This window comes from Elaeis guineensis, chromosome 3 (assembly GCF_000442705.2).
Source record: "Elaeis guineensis isolate ETL-2024a chromosome 3, EG11, whole genome shotgun sequence".
Lineage (NCBI taxonomy): Eukaryota > Viridiplantae > Streptophyta > Magnoliopsida > Arecales > Arecaceae > Elaeis > Elaeis guineensis.
Window position 1 is genome coordinate 19,702,436 of NC_025995.2, and position 18,800 is coordinate 19,721,235.

At 37.1% G+C, this 18,800-nt stretch overlaps 2 protein-coding genes across 2 annotated transcripts; one reads left to right on the forward strand and one right to left on the reverse strand.

Moving 5' to 3' along the window:
- Nucleotides 1–8,115: 8,115 nt before the first annotated feature.
- On the reverse strand, nt 8,116–9,870 carry LOC140856198 (uncharacterized). The gene is made up of 6 exons (XM_073253342.1): nt 9,561–9,870; nt 9,278–9,481; nt 9,083–9,175; nt 8,821–8,922; nt 8,368–8,727; nt 8,116–8,267 (listed from the first exon to the last, which is right to left on the reverse strand). Exons 1-6 carry the CDS (start codon nt 9,744–9,746, stop codon nt 8,190–8,192), a joined length of 1,023 nt encoding a protein of 340 aa, XP_073109443.1. The 5' UTR covers nt 9,747–9,870; the 3' UTR covers nt 8,116–8,189.
- Nucleotides 9,871–14,667: 4,797 nt separating this feature from the next.
- Nucleotides 14,668–15,692, forward strand: LOC140856061 (uncharacterized). Its single transcript, XM_073253237.1, has 4 exons — nt 14,668–14,910; nt 14,997–15,053; nt 15,136–15,256; nt 15,458–15,692. Exons 1-4 carry the CDS (start codon nt 14,836–14,838, stop codon nt 15,610–15,612), a joined length of 408 nt encoding a protein of 135 aa, XP_073109338.1. The 5' UTR covers nt 14,668–14,835; the 3' UTR covers nt 15,613–15,692.
- Nucleotides 15,693–18,800: the final 3,108 nt, after the last annotated feature.

The window sequence follows — 18,800 nt, forward strand, 5'->3', positions numbered from 1 at the left end:
ACTCCTCTACACCCTTACAATCCCGTTAGGAGCAGAAGGAAAACCCTCGCCCTAACATAAAGAAAAAGAAAAAAAAAAGTGACGAGCTACACCAGAGATAAGAAAAAAAAATAAACTACATCCAAGACTCAAGGGATCTCGTCTCAACAAGAAAGAAAATCTTTGTCAAAAATCTCCAGTCCCTAAGGAAGAATCAACACGGCGATGACCAGGAATCTTCAAACAACGTTGACATCAAATAAGATAGAAGACAAAAGAAGCTCGGTAAATGACAACTTAATGCAAGAATGGACAAGGTAATGAAAATTTTTTTTTTCATTTCGTTAGTAAAGTGCGCGTTACAAACCTTTGGAGGCAAAAAAAAAAAGCAACAAGAAAAGAAAGGAATACATAGAATAAAAAGTAAAAAAGCTCTAAGGAAGCTCGACTTCTTCAGACTTTGGACTCTCGATTTCAGCCATTGTCAGGGATTGCTTTAAGTTTTCGACTTCTTCTTTCAGTTTCTTCTTTCTTAAAAGCATCTCCCGGTACATTTGGTGGAACCACTGGCTTTCGCATTCTGACTCCCGAAGCCTCTTCCTCAGAACCTCGGACTCCACCTCGGCATCTTTGACCGCCTGCTACTCGTAGGCCAGCTGAAACTTCAGCTAAACTATAGAGGAAAAGAAATTCTATCAGAAATCTAAAGGAGTTCGACGCTATAGAAACTAAAAAAATATTTAAGAAGCGAAAAAAAGCAATAACAAAAGGTGAAAGCGAAAGTCGAAGCCCAGTGCGGAAAGCTTTTTGGTATAAACAGAAGCAGCCGGGGGGAGGGGCGCTAGCCCGACCAGTCGGTCCGGAAAGCTCCAGCTCGTACTCCGGAAGAACCCCATACTGAATCCTAATCAGTGAGAGTTTCTCCAGAGTCAGAGAGCTGGGGATGGTGTCTGGTACAAAGATCAGACGAGGTTCATCTACAGAACTAAGATTTTGGGGAGCTAGAACGGACGAACTCATAAAACTGCTAGAGGAGGAAGTGTTGGAGGATATTTTGAATCAAGAAAAAACCCCAAAAATCTCAAAAAAATCGAGAAAAATAAGAAACAGGACGCTCGCAAAAAATCGAATGGGCAGAACGCGAAGAATAAAAAATGGAAGAAGAACAAGAAAGAGAGGGGTACCAGAACTAACCTAAACTGATCCGAAAGATGTAGGAAGGCAGCAAGAGTGATGGGGATCGACCCGAAGAGCACCTAAAACTGAGAGGGACACGCTGGAGAAGAATGAAACTCTCGAAAAGAAGAAGGGACCGAAGAAAACCTCAGGCAAAGTGAAACCCTTAAAGAAGGGGAGCGGATTTAAATAGGCGACCGGATCCGGCATAATAATGATTGCAGATCTCCTCTGGCCGATCTACAACCATCACGTGTCCCACTCATCATGGCAAACGGCTGAAGATGGCTGACAACTGACAGAATCATTATTGCACCGTACCTAGAGCAATGCTTTAGCAAAAATTTCGAAAAAATCTTTTCGAATCGCCTCAATTTGAAAAGACTCCAGCACCAGCACGCCAAACACCAAAATATCTGGAAACAATCGAGTATGAAAATCGAGGGAGGCAACTTCGACTGTGAAAATTTTTCTGTACTTCCTTCATTCGAAACCCGAACTTGAAAGTAGGGGGACTGGTGTTGGGTATAAAATAACCTCAGTCGAAGTTCATAAAAGGCCGACCCTCCTAGGGCTTTTTCGGCTTTCGACCTTGTGTGGCATCTTTCTGAACTCCCCCGACTGTTCGAGCTTCCATAATACCATCCGGACTTCTCCAATAATGAGCTCGTCCATTTATCTATCAGACTGCTCCAAACGCTCTCTGAACTTCACTATCAGTCAATTTTTTACAGTGATCGACTATTCTCCGAATCTCTTCCAGACTTCTTCTAGCCACGATTGACTCTACTCCGAACTTCTATTGCAAGCGGACTTCATCCGAGCTCCTACAAGAGCCGGACTCCATCCGAACTTCTACAGTGGATGGATCCCAGACGAACTTCTACAATGGACGGGCTCCACCAACCGGATCTCTACTTCGAACTTCTTTCGGACTTCGTCAATGACCGAGCTTCTCCAATAGCGGGACTTCTATAATAAAAAGTCTCCATCTGAGCTTCCACGGCAGTCGGTCTTCGTCCGAGCTTCTACAATAAGAAGTCTCCATCCGAGCTTCCACGACAACTGATCTTCGTCCGAGCTTCTACAATAAGCGGACTTCATCCAGACTCCTACAAGAGCCGGACTCCGTTCAAACTTCTACAACAGAATTGAATCCCGAACTCTTCCAACGTTCGACCTTCCACAGTGTCCTCAAGACTTCTCTAGCGGATGAACCTCCACAACGCCATCCGAACTCCACTGTCGGTCGATCCTCTGTCAGATTCCTTATGAAACCAGACCTCTCCGATGGACAGTCCTCAGACGAGCTTCTACATCAGGTAATTTTCAGACGGACTTCTCTAGCAATTGGACTCCTGCCGGACTTCTCCAACAGAAAGTCTCCATCCGAGCTTCTACAGCAGATGACTTCCACTTGCAGCATCAGCGCCCAAGGCACCCAACAACAGTGGACTCATCAGCAACCTTGAAAACATCCGAGCCTCTCTTAGATTGCTGAGACAGAGAGCCAGTCCACTCCATCAGATGTCCTAGTCGAGCTTCAGTTGTCCGGCCCGAACTCTCCGACAAGTCTCGACAACGGATACCACTCCACTTTCTGTAACAGATTCCACATGGCCCCACCACTCTCTGGCAAGTCGCGACAACAGACACCACTCTACTCTCCATAACAAACTCCACGTGGCCCTGAACGGCCCACTGACGCCACTACTCTCTGTAACAAACTCCGCGTGGCCCCAAATGGCCCACTACCAGGTAGTTACAGACGTCACTGTCAATCAGTTACGCTCTCCATCTATAAAAGGGATCCCCATATACGTTCTTCTCTAAGCTCTAAACTCTATCTCGAAACTCTGCTAAAATCTCATTCGAGTGCTCCATTTCTATTGAGGCAGAGTACTGACTTAAGCGTCGGAGGGTCTTGCCGGAGCACTCCCAACTCCGGTTTGGACTTTCCTTGCAGGTCCCGATGACGGCCGTGATCCCCTCGACTCCAACTTCTCCGGCGACGGCAGAATTCTGCACCAACACGATTTATATAGAAAAAAAAAATTAGGTCTTTACATTCTCTCTTAAAATAATTTTATCTTCAAAATTAGCATATTACAAAGTCGAAACCTTAAGGATACAAAACTTTTATCTTATTATTAAGCTCCTAGATAACTTTCTTCACTTGAAAATAAATTTCAATCATTTAGCCTAACATCCTTCGAATTAGAACCAATATTTTCGATCAAATTTAAATGACTTAAACCACCATACCCTCACTGCACATTCTAATCTAAATGAACTAGATTTTTCAGATTTGCTAAATAATTTTTAACCAATAAAATTATAGATTGTTAATTTCTCAAATTATAGTCAAAGATCCAAATCCTATGAATCACCTCTGTCACAATCCATAGTAATCACAGCTCTAAGTTTCGATATTCTTTATGTCAAGTTCTCAAAATAAAATCCAATCCACCAATAGAACCAAATATATAAATATACATATATACATACAAGTTTCATATATGATCTTCTTGTAGGTTCAATGTTCGAGAATATTCTTCTCTCATATGATACAGTTCTTTCATGACAATACCTATTGATCCAAAATCCAAACTTTAAATTCTTTTCTACTACTTCTATGATGTCCCTAGCGATCATCACTTTATACTCAAATACCACTTAAGTTATAGTCTTATGTGATTATAACCTATGCTCTGATATTATTCTATCACATTCTTAGTAATTATAATCTTGTGCTCCAATATTCCTTAACTCACGGTCCCTAGAGATCATAACTTTAATCTCTGATATCATTTTATCATGTCTTTAGTAATTATAACCTTATGCTCAATATCTTTTAACTCATCATAGTCTCTAGATATTATAATCTTAAGCTTTGATACCATTCTGTTATGCTTTGAACCAAGTATCCAGGTAAGATACATGATGGCCGCATATTCTTTAGGACAAGCCCTAAGAATATGCAAAGCTTGAAAATTTTCTTACAATTTCAACATCCCATTAACATTATTGATCTAAATTCATAATAAATAATTCCATATTAACAAATATCAATCTCATACAATTTATAAAATTTGATCATCCAACTATTACTGATGGTGCTCTATCTAATTGATCCTTTCAATTCTGATTTCAGACATAGCTAAATGAATGTATCCTGTAACTTTAAAAAAGAAGAGAGGAGGAAGAGAGATTGTGAGCTTTACAACCCACTAAGAATCTCTATACACTCATACTAATATAATAATATAATTTGAAAATAACATATGAACAGCATCGAAAGAATACATAAGCCACAAAATCTCATGTCTCTAATATAACTCGATATCGATACATATAAAAACATACATCATATAGCATCGAATATTGATCTATCTTTTCCAAAAGTCATATACCTTACATATGTAATCAAATAAAACTCCTTTTAACTTCATTGTGGTATCATATTTTTTCATCTATATCTCATTAATTTAATCTGGATCAATCAATAATTGTCTTTAGGATTTCAGACTAAGTATGGTCATGTTCTAGTCTGTGACTAACAAACCATAAACCACGCTTCAGCCTGTAATGGCAATCCAAAATAATCACACTTATCAGCCCACGCTGGCAAATCAGAATAACCACACTTCAATCCATGATGGCAAATCAGAATAAATATATTTCAACCCACAGTGGCAACTAAGAATATCCATGCTTTAGCCCATGGTAGCAAACTCAAATACCACGTATCTACCTGTGGTGGGACTATTCTTGATATTATGTATCTACTCATAGTAGGCTATTTTCGATACCATGTATTTGCCCATGGCAGGCTATTCTCAATGTCATGTTCCTATGTTCAGAAATTAAATAGCCCAAATTAAAATCCCAATGTTCAAAAGGATTAAAAGCCCAATGATAAAAGCCCAACGTTCTGAAAATTAAGACCCAACATTTAGAAAATCTAACGTTCAAATATTAAATGCTTAACATTAAAGGCTCAACATTTAAAAAAAAATAAAAGGATATTAAAACTGAAACAAAATAAATAAAAAGATTTTAGTTTGGCAAGATGCTAAGCCTATATCCGCACTCACGTGTTAAAGATTTTTTTTCAAACCTCCTCAAACGCCCCTAAGAGCTAATCCAAATCTTTTTCTCATACACAGGGCTCAAGAAATCTTTTCATCCCCTCTGTGGGACTAAAAGATCTCAAAACAAGATGAAAACATATTTGGAGGGAATTCAATTAGAAAATTTTGAATTTTTAAATTTTGAATTTCCCGCCAACAGTATATTACTGCATTGTACTAGTTGTGCATCTAGATCTCCTCCTTGTGAGTATAGTTTGCAGTCAACGTTTTAGAGTTGCTTCAGTTTTGATTGGTCCACGCATATTTTAAAATGTGGTACGTGTATTGCTTGTGTAGTTGAGAAATGATTTGATTGATGTATATTTATAATGTTATACTAATCTACATATCGATCTAGAATTCTCCTTTGTGAGGATAACTTACAATCATCAGGTTTTACAGTTGCCACCAAATTTTCAGCAGGTGCTAGTAATTGTAAAGCGTAAAGAAACAGTAAGCAGCAAAGCTCAAGTTATAACTGGAGGCCGATAAACTTGTATTTGTAAATATATTTGCAATCAAATACTAACTATTATGATCTTCATCAATACTTTACTGTCAAGTAGATCGTTGAATAACTTTTATGTAAGGAGATTCAGTTATCAACTAGAAAAACTCACTTCACCATCTGATTATGTACAACAATTCATATTTTGACCAATTATTGCAAAATTCTATTTTGTAGGGCAACATGGGTCCAGAGTTTACAATATTATACTAATCTACATGTCGATCTAGAATTCCCCTTTTTGAGGATAACTTACAGTCATCATGTTTTAGAGTTGTCATCAATTTTTAAGAAGGTACTAAAAATTGTGATGCCAACAATTCACATTTTGACCGAGTATTGCAAAATTCTATTTTGTAGGGCAACATGGGTCCAGAGTTTATAATATTATACTAATCTACATATCGATCTAGAATTCCCCTTTGTGAGGATAACTTACAGTCATCATGTTTTAGAGTTGTCATCAATTTTTAACAAAGTACTAAAAATTGTGAAGCCTGAAGAAACAGCAAGCAGCAAGGCTCGGGTTGTAACCGGAGGCCAAGAAACTCATATTTGTAACTATATTTGCGATCAAACTAACTATTATGATCCTTATCGATACTTTACTGTCAAGTATATCATTGGTTAATTTTTATGCAAGTAGAGCAGCTATCAGCTAAAAAGTCTCTCTTCACCATCTGATTATGTAAAACAATTCACATTTTTGGACCAATTATTATGATTTTCTATTTTGTAGAGGCAACATGGCCTCAGGGTTCCAACTACATACCAGCAAACTGATGGAAAATGTAGACGGATTCATTTTATGGTTCTTTTTAATTGAAGCTGTCACTAGCTAAAGAAACATTCCCAGGGAAGTCTCATACACCTGGTGTTTTGCAGATAGTAATATGTCGATTATGTCCAAGTTTTTGAACCTCTTGTTATGAACCTATTCTTATACATACCATGCATGTTTTATAACTCAGTCCTCTCTTTATCATGCAATCCATGATGAATTTTTCTAGTATTGTCAGAGTCATCTTGGTACATGTGGATTCAAGGGATTCATGGATTCAATTTTAGGGTCAAGATCAATGACCATAATCCACAACTTCATTGACACAGAATCTGGATTCAAAGCATTAATTTATGAATGAAAGAACAAAAGAAAGAGTAGCGCACATCATTCTCTTTCTTTTCTTTCTTTCCTCTCTTTGACCGATGACCTTCTAGAGCACTCATGCAAGAGTCCACTCATGCAGCGGCGAGGGGGAAGACAACTAGCAACATCTCTTCCATGGGATGATGGGATGTTGCTATAGCGGCTTCAGTGACAGTATGTGGGGAATGAACAGTACTTTCAAAATAATGCTTCATCCCTTTTTACAGGAGTGCAGACGAAATGATGTGCATATCTTCTTTTTTTTTTTTTTTTTTTTTTTTATATTTTTTTTGAGATATCACGTACTTATAGAAGTTAATAGTACAGCTTATTGGATAACATCTTTGGTAGTCAACCACGCAAGAAATACGTTATAATATTATCTGAATTCTATGAATGTATTTATACTTAAATTATTGGATTCATCTATTTTACCCCAAAAAAAAAAAAAATCTTCGAACAAGAAAGCACCCCACGTTCTTTTCGTTAGGCTAATGATTTGAATAGGTTAGACCGAGTTCTTTGAGCCTAAGCTAGAGTATATGACAGTTTCTTGCACATTGTACTTCTGACTTAATCCACTATAGGAAAAATGGCCATTAACGACGCTATTAATGGTCATTAACGATGCTTTAAAGCGCCGCTATTTGGCTTTACGACGCTTCGAAAAGCATCGGCAAAGCGTCGACTATGCAAGAGTGGGGACGAATATCGCCGACGCTTTGTAAAAGCGTCGTAAATATTTACATTAACGACGCTTTAAAGCGTCGTTAAATTTGTCTTAACGACGCTTTAAAGCGTCATTAATGTAAATATTTACGACGCTTTAAAGCATCGTAAATATTTGTCTTAACGATGCTTTAAAGCGTCGTTAATGTAAATATTTACGACGCTTTAAAGCGTCGTAAAAGACAAATTTAACGACGCTTATAAGCGTCGTTAAAGGTTTTAAGAGGAAAAAAAAAATACAAATATTATCTAAAAAAAAAATAATACAATACATTCCTGTACGAAATCATATCACACCTGTACAATAAACATATACAATACAATAAACATGTACAATCGCCACATTCACATTCACACCTGTACAATCACCATCATTCACATCAAAAGCAAGCTGAAATAAAAAATTTAATCAAACCAAAAGACAATATTTTATATAAATAAAAATAAAGTACTAATCGTCCATTACAATCAAGAGTAATATAAATAAATATAAAAATATAACAAAAATAAAATAACATCAATCTGCAGGCGGATGGTCGTCGTTGTCTCCACGTGACGTGCCGCTATCTCGACGGGTGCCTGATATGCCAGGAGCCTACAAAAAATATATCAAAAGCATGATTTGCATATCTATAAATAAAATATATAAATCATTAAATTAATATAAAAATATATATTTAATATTATGTGTTTACCTGAGATGAACCATACATCTCTAATAAAGATGTAAGGCGATCAATCTGTCCCCTCATGGCCTGCATCTCGGCACGGCTCTGTCGCATCTCCTCCATCTCAGCGGCACGACTCTGTCTAATCTCCTGTATCTCCGCCTCGAGTCTGCGAACGCGTGAATCCTGAGCATCTGCTGCAGCATGCTGCGTATATCTACTAACCTCAGATAACTGAGTGGGGGTGACTCCTACTCCATAACCCCTCACTCGGCCGTAGCGCTCTGGTCCCATCAACTCTGTGAATACCTCGGCCTCGATACGGCTCTGCTGCGTAGATGCTGCGGACTCATCGTCATGCTCCGCAATGAGAGCTGTAGCCCTCTCCTGTATTTTTTTTGAAAACAATAGTTATACATTAATAGCTAACAGAATTAAATATAAATCATTGCAAAAAATATAATATTAATAATGTCGTACATATAAATCTCTCGACTCATCTCGAACAAAAGTACCATCCTGATGAGTATGAGTCATCCGATAAAACTCCACTTGTCCGGGTTTCCTCCCATGCTCATCCTCCTACACAAATAATTTCAATTTTAAGCAAACAGTTATGATAATTTAAAAAAATATATGAGTATCATGATACAGACATGGTCCACGATACATAATGATATTAGTTATATAAATATTTGAACATAAAAATTAAAAGTTAATTATGAAAGTTTAAGGAACATACAAACTCCTGTCGAAGTCGTGCATAACTCTTCGACCCCGATGTATGAGGAACAGACTGAGCTGCTCGTGCAGCTCTACCAATAGCAGAATAAGTCTGTAAAATAAAGTAAAGAACTTGTTATATATACAATATATAATAAAAATCAATATTTTTATAAAATATTTAGGAAAAAAAGATAATAAACAGATAATATACCTGTGCCCTCTCGGAGAACCAATAATGAACCAACTCCATCCACTGATGAGGGGGTACATCAGGAGGATAATTCCTAGCAACCTCCTCCTCTGTCATACCCTGTCTCATATAGTCCTTCTTCAATTGTGCTCTATATTCTTTCCATTTGCGGTTGAGAGACTTCATTACAAAATCATGAGTGGATGGAGGGAGAACAAACTTGCTCTATAAAAAAAAAAGTTAAATGAAATAAATTATATAAATAATTAACAATTAATATACAGTATGAACATCAATTCATTACCTCTATAACTCGGAGGAGCTCAACTTTGTACGTTGGAAGCATGTCATTCCATTTTGCATAGCCCAACGGACATAGCTGAGGCCTCCGAGCAACAGTCCCCAAAAATGAAGTCAATAAGCAGGCAGCTTTCTTAATTGGCTGACCTAGCTGATTGCACTCCACAACAATCCTCTCGCCCTCACGCATCTGCCACACATCTCGTACTACTGTGGGTCCGCGTCTGGGGCATACTCTCCCGGATCCGTCTGCAAAAAGTACATAAAAGTAACTATATCATAAATATATATAAAATGAAATAAAAAAAAATTACATGAAAGACAATATATACCCTGCACGTGTATCTCATCATCTGGCTGATGAACAGGAGGATCGTGCTGTGCTGATGATGAAGGACAGGGCTCAGAATGCTGTGCAGCTGAACTGGCCTCAGGCTGCTGTGCTGAAGAAGACGTACCGGCCTCTGTCTGTGAAAACTGAAACTGCACACCAGCATATCGTCCCCTGCGACGCATGATGTCACCTAGCATTTATATAAATAAAAGGTAGAATCAGTTAATATATGGAGTAAAATAACACAATAATTAATGCAAAATATATACATCATAAATAATTATTACCAGTAACAATCAAGCAGTAGTGTTTTCTTCGAATTCTGTTCTAACCAACGTCGTCGTATCATTTAAATCATCAGCTGGCACAAAATTGTAGGGCATACATTGTGTATAAGTGTCATCGTCATCATCCTCCACTTGGTTTTCCATATCATATAAGTCTCTAGGTTTTGTTTTGATGACAGTAAACCAATCTTTATCTTTTGCATCTTGTACATAAAATACTTGACGAGCTTGAGATGAAAAAATGAATGGGTCATCCTTCAATAACACACCAGTGTGTATCAACCTTGAAAAATTTACAAGTGTAAATCCATTTGCATCTTGTTTCAAACCCCTTGGTGAGTTTATGTCTATCCAATCACATCTAAATAGTACTACTTTAAATTTTCCATAATAATCCAACTCATAGATATCTTTAAGTGCACCATAATAGGATTTTCCATCCGCTTCCACCATAACACCGCTATTCTGTGTTTTTCTAAATTTCTTCCGTTCTCTAGTATGAAATTTAAAGCCATTAATTATGAAACCATTATATCTATTCACAATCTTGTTAGGTCCTCGAGCAAGAGCTATTAGTTCATCTGAATTATTTATCTCCATCATCTTTGATACCTAACAAAAAATGATATGACGAAGTGCAGTTGAGTTATCTGATATTAAATATGTATCAAAAATTAATATATCCAATAATTAAATATAAATCACACCTGATTCGAAAGCCACATAGGGAATAACTCGACCAACCATCGCTGTTCAATCCTTGCATTAGGACGAATGTTATGATTGGCTCGTCTCTGATAAATTAAAAATTCACTGCATAAAATATAAATATATCATTTAGAACATTATATCTAATATAAAATTTAAATTTTGATGTCATTCCTTAAATATACTAACCTGCGATGGTCAGATATTATGTCACTATGAAGTAACACATAACGATGTGCTTGTGCTAAGGATTTTTGATCAAGTACAATACCTTCACCTCTTCCCAAAAATTTTCAGCAGTTAAGAACTTATACAGTTCTGCATTCTCCACAAAGTCATTATGCCGTTGAGGTCGACTAAAAATAGTCTCTACACCTTGAAGATATCTTGAACAAAATGTCAAACATTCATCCGCAATATATGCTTCAGCAATCGAGCCTTCGGGATAGGCTCTATTTCGCACATAATCTTTAAGACGCACAAGATACCTTCAAGAATTAAATATTTATTAAAATATCAGTATGCTGTTGTTTCTAATAAAATTATCAAAAGATTTAAGGTTTGTAATAATACCTCTCAATAGGATACATCCATCTATAATGTACCGATCCACCAACTTTAACTTCTGAAGCTAGGTGAACGAGCAGATGTACCATAATAGTAAAAAATCCAGGAGGAAAAATCTTTTCCATCTGGCAAAGTGTAATTGCAATATCCGATTCTAACTGATCAAGTTCCGAGGATCAATAACTTTGGAACATAATGCCTTAAAGAATGACGATAATCGAAGTACAATTGTAACAACTTGTTTCGGCAATGACGATCTTAAAGCTATTGGAAAAATATCTTGCATCAATATGTGACCATCATGACTTTTAAGATTTGAAAGTTTTCGATCTTTAGATGCACACATCGTGAAATATTCGATGCATATCCATCGGGTACTTTGATACTTTTCAAAACTCCCAAAAAATTATCCTTTTCTCGAGCAGACATTGTGTAACATGCAGGAGGCACATAAATTCTATCATTAGCAAGCATTTTAGGATGAAGTTCCTGTCGGATACCCATTTCTTTTAAATCAAGACGTGCCTTCATGTTATCTTTGCTCTTTCCATCAAGGTTTAAAAATGTTCCAAGTAAATTATCGCAAACATTCTTCTCTATATGCATGACATCAAGATTGTGCCGAATAAGATTATGTTTCCAATAAGGTAAGTCAAAAAAGATACTTCATTTTTTCATAAATATTTACTTGGCTGTTGTGTAGATGCTATCTGTGTGTCTTCCTCATTTTCATCCTCGAAATAATTGTCTGGATCTTGAAACAACTCTGCATCTATAGTACTGATACTGACTTCCTCTGGTAACCCTTCGTGCACTGAGCGTTCAACATCATCCCTTCCTCTTTTTTTAGAGGACTTTGAGTGCTTACCATAGCTGTAATTCATGCCATCCATTTGTCTATGAACATCAGTTCCAGAAGGTGGAATAGGGGCACATCCCAATTCTATAGTACCATCAAACAAATCTTTCTGAAATCGAAACGGATGATTTGCTTCCAACCATCGACGATGTTCCATGTAACAAAATTTACCTCCATGTTTTAACCAAATTGAATGTGTTGAATCTCCACAACAAGGACATGCGACCCGTCCCTTTGTACTCCAGCCAGATAAATTGGCATATGCTGGAAAATCATTAATAGTCCATAACAATGCTGCCCGTAGTTTAAATGTTTGGCCGTTGGAAGCATCAAATGCATCAACACCCTCCCACAACTGTTTCAATTCCTCTATCAAAGGCTGTAGAAAAATATCAATATCATTGCCTGGACCCTTATCTCCTGGAATAACCATTGACAAGATAAGTGATGATTGTTTCATGCACATCCACGGTGGCAAATTGTAAGGTATCAAAACGACTGGCCAAGTGCTGTAGGTAGAACTCAGGGTCCGAAATGGATTGAAGCCATCAGAAGCTAAGCCAAACCTAACACTGCGAACATCAGAGGCAAAATCAGGATGTCTATCATCAAATGCTTTCCATTGAAGACTATCTGCTGGATGTCTCAACATTCCATCCTTTGTACGTCCTTCATGATGCCATCTCATTGATGAAGCTGTTTTTGATGATGCATAAATCCTTTTCAATCTAGGTATAAGAGGAAAGTAACGCAATACCTTGGCCGGTTTCTTTTTACTCCGCGTTGCATCCAATTCATTCAGTACATCATCTCGATCTTCTTTTTGTGTTATCCATCTTGAAGATCCACATACATTGCATGACTCTTGATTAGCGTTTTCACCCCGATATAACATACAATCTTTCGGACAACTATGAATCTTTTCGTATCCAAGATCCAATTCCTTTACTACTTTCTTAGCTTCATAATACGATGGTGGTAAACGAGTGCTTTCTGGAAATGCATCCTTTAATAACTTGAGCAGCATGGTAAAACTCTTTCCAGACCATCCATTCAAATATTTGATATGAAATAAATGAACAAGAAAAAAAATCTTAGAAAATTTTGTACAACCCAGATATAATTCTTCGTCTGCATCTTTCATTAAGGTGTGATAACGAGCTGTCTCATCATTAGATGTATGTATGGGCTCCTCAACATGCATACGTTCCGTATGCGTACATCCATCAAACATCCCAACTATTTCTTGTATACTACTGGATTTCCTAAATTTTGAACATCAAATCCAAAAGCATCTGTGATCAAACCCCTTATATCATCATCTCTTGCAGAATTATCTTCTAGGCTAGTGGATCTGCAATGAGTCAGGGGTTGGTTACATGATGATGGCAACATAGATTCTCAATGAAAAATCCAGTCGGTATAACCTCTTAAAAAACCATTCCATACTAAATGTTCTTCAACATTTTGTGGATCTAAAGAAGAACTATTTACACATTTCCGACATGGACATAAAATCTTTCCATTCAAACTACTTTTCTCCATACCAAATTTAATGAAGTCATGAACTCCATCTAAATATTCTTTACTATTCCTTGGTTTATTTATCCAACTTTTGTCCATTGTAGGATAAAACTGACCGAACTTGCAATTTATCTAAAAATAAAAAAAAATTATACAATCTATATTAATGCAATGAGTAAAAAATATCAGTCATTTCATAAAATCCAAAAAAATAACAACTACATAAAGTTTACATAGTAAATGCTTGCTATCATCAACTAATAGGTAAAGAAGGTCCTATCCCATTCAGAAAATGCATTAATTCTATAGGTCAATTACAAAAATCAAATGATATGCAACAAGAGTCGAAAAAAATTTCGGCAGCATTTCTCCTTAGTTCTTCCGTATAGGAAGAACAAAAAGAAAATACCATCCGAAATTTTTTCCGAACCCTCAGCATACCATTTGATTATGGTAATGACCTTTAGAATTACTCACATTTTCCAAACTGTCCATACTGGACAATCAATTGATCAATGTACATAATTCTTTTATCCGTACAAAAATAAATAAATGTACGGATACAATAGAATATGTACATTAATCAAAAGACAGGTCTACGTTTCTATGGAATGCAATTTTTCTAGTACCTGAAAATACTAGGGACAATATACCAGGTTCATTGTCTGTGCATTTGCATAGAAATTATTATCATAACATGATAGATCAATTTTCTACGCTACGGAAGCAATTAATTAATTAATAAAATTTGAGAGCACGCATCAGAAGGTTCTAATCTATATTTTTGTCACCTGTGAAAGAATGTATAGTTTTCAGATAACTTCTTTACAAATAATAAAAGAAATGTTGTGCAAAAAATACTGTCTATCTACTATGCTGTGGAATGCAGGTAGCTGTGCATGCTATGGCAGTCAAGTATGGAGGCAAGTTTGTTGATATATTTCTTAAAGCTACAATCCAAATCCTAACAGTTTTCAAATGATTGATGGTAGGACACTGAATGATGAATATTTCTCCAGCATTTGACTTCTTACATGACCATTTCCAAGAACACAATGACATTATAATTCAAACGGTAAGATGCATCTTGCTTCCCACTAGTTGACAATGTCAAATCATCTTCATATCATACTCTTTTCTCGCCTTAATAATGTGTTGCAGGTCAGAGAGCTTCAAAAGGCAACAAGAATTATACAGACCTTGTGTTCTGAGGCCAAGGTATGATTTTATTTATGCAACTAGCTGTCTTTGACAGATCAGTATCTCTCCGTCTTCACTGGAATATCATTATTTCGCTAAGGGGTCAAAACGGACAATGGTCACACGCAATGTTCCTGCTACTAAGAGGTCTTTGGAGCGCTTTGTGTTCCATGTCAAGGCTTTGTTACACAATACCTCAAGTGGGTGCAGTTTTTGGATGGGTAGGTTCATAATCATATGGACATAGGCACTTTCTGTTTCATTTCCACTATCATCCTGTCTCCTCATATGACACATTTAAGCATTTTTGTTGGTGTGTGTTCATGCTCATCACAGTCCTTCCATATTATCGACTCAGCATCAGAATAGGTGGTCATGTACACTGAATCTTACCTTGTGTCTAACCATCTTCTTTATAACAGGCAATTTAAAACACAAGGATTTAAGTGGTCATGTGGTAAGTTCCCAAGTGTATGACAATGGAAATGATGACATTAATAGAGAAGCAGAAAATCTAACGGAGGCAGAGCCTAGGGTTCTTTCTGACGATAGCAGCCAACGAGATGATGGGAACTGAATGTGACTTGGACCTACTCATGCATCAAGTTTTTTGTATATAAATTCTAAGCATGAAAATACACCTAGAATAGTTAATTATTTTTGTGACCTTTTTGTTTTCCCTTGATGAAAATTGGCATCCTGTCCTTCATTTGCTTATGTTGTTCATAATCATAATCCATTTGGACAAGAGAAATAAAATGGTGTTAATCAAACATTTCTACAGTCTCATGGTAGACATAACAATTTTTTTTTTTTTTTTTTTGTGTGTGTGCACTGTCTTCGTTGTTTCCTCAAACAAAGCATTTATCAGAAAACTCTCTTCCTTGTTTCCTCAAACACAGCATTTATCAGAAAACTTCCTCTACAGGCGCACTCAACATCAGATTCTTCAAACCACATCAAAGAAGAAATCCATCATAATACAGTCGGCCAAACTTACGGTAATGGATGCATAAAGCCTAATACATAAAAGCAACACGATACAGGGGCCCAAAGGATACAAAGCCAAACCAAAATCCATCAAAGCAATCGTACAAATCTTCAGCCAAAGGATACATTCAACCACACAAGCTTCATCACCGGTAAAATTAATCCAAACTCGTCAATCACTACCAGTTCATGGAAAAGTAGGCATGGGAGAGGTAATGCAGAAAAGTACCTCAATTCTCAGACGCTGAAGGCCGGGGAGTCGTTGTTGGAGACCTTCGGGTAGTGATGACAGCCGACCAAGAAACAAGTAAATTAGGGTTAGGGTTCCGGTCAAGGGGTGAGACTAGACATGAGAGAGAAAAAAATCGAAGGGAAGAAGAGATCAAACCTCGGAGAGACGAGAAAGCACCGGTGCCGGCAAGAGGAAGAGCTCGAGAAGCGGAAAGGACAGCCTTAGAGGGATCGGAGACGGGATCGAACGATCGTAGACGGGATCGAGCAGCGGTGAGGAAAAAACGAGAGGAGAAGTCGGCGCCGGCGATCGTCGGCGACAGGAAAAGGGGGACGGCGGCTGCGCTGCTGGCGGCGGAGATGGGGTCGGCGGAGATGGGGTCGGGTGGAAAGGGGCGGCAGTAGATGGATTAGGGCACGAAAGGTCGGGGTGTTAAACGAACCTAACGACGCTAAAAAGCGTCGTTAAAGATCCTTATTTAACGACGCTTTTTCTAAAAGCGTCGGCGTTGACAGTTTCAAAATTACGATGCTTAAAAGCGTCGTTAAGAAACGACGCTTTTTAAAAGCGTCGGCAGGTCAGCGCAACCTGCCGACGCTTTTTGAAAGCATCGGCAAAAAAATGTCGGGAAATTCATATTTTCTTGTAGTGATCTTATTCTGGTCTCATATATAAGTTGGTTAGGATTAACTAGTTCATGCCATCTATGTGCTGATCTTAGTTATGATGAACTAAATTGACCTACACATCATCTATCTGAGCTTGATAACCATGCAGCAATGTAGCCTTATCTAGCCTAAAGCTTATAAGCCCAATCCTTATTTGTTATGTGAGTGTTGCTACTGATCACTGCTTAGTTTATTCGGAATGCAACGCTCGGCCCGTGCGTATGCTCAGCGAGCACTGTCGTCCACATCTCTGAATGAATTGAGGAGGTCCTAATTGTTTTGCCAAGTTATTCTGTGTGATGTTTGGGCCGGTAGATCATGGTTGGTCCTAAAAAAATGAGGCTCAGATCGAATGAGAAATTCTTTGTACACCGCCCACGACGTAAAAAATCTGGCATAGAGTGCACCGCTTCGCTCTATTGGACCGCATAGTCATCGCTTTCCAACGCACATTTCATATCCACAGTTATATTTTTTCATTTGAAATTTTAAATGACGAAAATACTTCTTTTCTTCCGAAAAAATTTTGACATCCTGTAATGATATTATGGCATCCTGAGTTGAAATTATGATTTTCTACACAGAATATTATAATTTTTTCACATTATGTCATAAAAAGGAAAGGATATTTTCATCATTCAAATTTTTTAATGACAAAAATGTCCTTCACTCTTTATGACGTCCTGTAAAAAAATTATGACATCATGTGCAGAAAGTCATAATTTCAACTCAAGATACCATAATATCGGCACAGAATGTCATAATTTTTTTGGAAGAGAAGAGATATTTTCGTCATTTAAAATTTCAAACAAAAAATTAGAATTACGGGCATTAAATGGATATTAAATATACATTGAAAAGTGGTGGCTACATGATCTAATAGGATGAAGCAGTATACTTTGCATCAGATTTTCTATACCGCAGACAGTGCACAAAGAATTTCCCTAGATCGGATATGAGATCTGGATGATCCTAAGAGGCTGCACTGCACCAACGGCCCAAACTGCTTTTGAGCAGAATGGGGGGCCGGGCTGTAATAAACTTGCTCTGTCCTGCGAATCTGGTGTGTGTTTGACTATGGCAAAGAGCAATTCTTTGTGCACCACACCTGGTGATTAGATCACGCACAAGAGGAGGGGCTCCATGCACGTCAATCACCGCATGCGGTGCAGCTCATTCTGCACCATACATGGTGCAGTAAGAATTTCGCCTATGGCAAAACCCCGGGTTAGTTAGTGGGCTAAACAAGATCCAACCCTGCCAAACCTTATTGTACTAATCCAGACTCCAATCACTGCATTACTCCATCCCATTGAGCTAGCCCAATACCAGAGTCGTTGAAGCTGTTAGTTTGTTGTTTTATGCGATATAATGCACGTGTGAATACATGTGACATCTAAAGATTTTAGGTATAAGGTAGTTTTAGAAAAATCTAAGCATGAATATGAGATACTAATATGCTTCTTCATGAAATTGTTTCAAGATTTATTTGCTATAATTGTTTTCAGTTTTGCTATAATATGTTTCTAATCCATATAAAATTTTAAATTCTATGCTAATATCATCTTTTATGAATCTGTTTAAGATTTATTTACCATGTGATAATTTTTATATAAATATTTTTTTGTATTTTTCTATAACCAAAAAATTATTATGAATTTGTGAAAATGTGGACTTCTAATATGATGGAATTAGAGAAATCTTAGAAATCTTCATTTAAAAGTTGATCAAAATTAGAATTTCTCTATTGTGTTTTATATTTTAAATCTTCAATTAAATAATTAATGTGATTAGGGTTATTTTTAGAATTACAAATGACAAATTAGGCCACTTTATATCATTCAATGATTGAAGTTGGGACCAATTGGGTTACTT

Excerpts from the sequence above, each read along its gene's own strand:
- LOC140856198 (XM_073253342.1), bottom strand. The coding sequence starts at position 9,746 with ATGCGTGAGGGCGAGAGGATTGTTGTGGAGTGCAATCAGCTAGGTCAG. Across the intron at positions 9,482-9,560 it reads AGCTCCTCCGAGTTATAGAG|AGCAAGTTTGTTCTCCCTCC; the intron begins GTAATGAATTGA and ends TTTTTTTTATAG. Across the intron at positions 8,268-8,367 it reads AGATGTATGGTTCATCTCAG|GCTCCTGGCATATCAGGCAC; the intron begins GTAAACACATAA and ends TATTTTTTGTAG.
- LOC140856061 (XM_073253237.1), top strand. The coding sequence starts at position 14,836 with ATGATGAATATTTCTCCAGCATTTGACTTCTTACATGACCATTTCCAA. Across the intron at positions 14,911-14,996 it reads ATGACATTATAATTCAAACG|GTCAGAGAGCTTCAAAAGGC; the intron begins GTAAGATGCATC and ends AATGTGTTGCAG. Across the intron at positions 15,257-15,457 it reads TGGGTGCAGTTTTTGGATGG|GCAATTTAAAACACAAGGAT; the intron begins GTAGGTTCATAA and ends TCTTTATAACAG.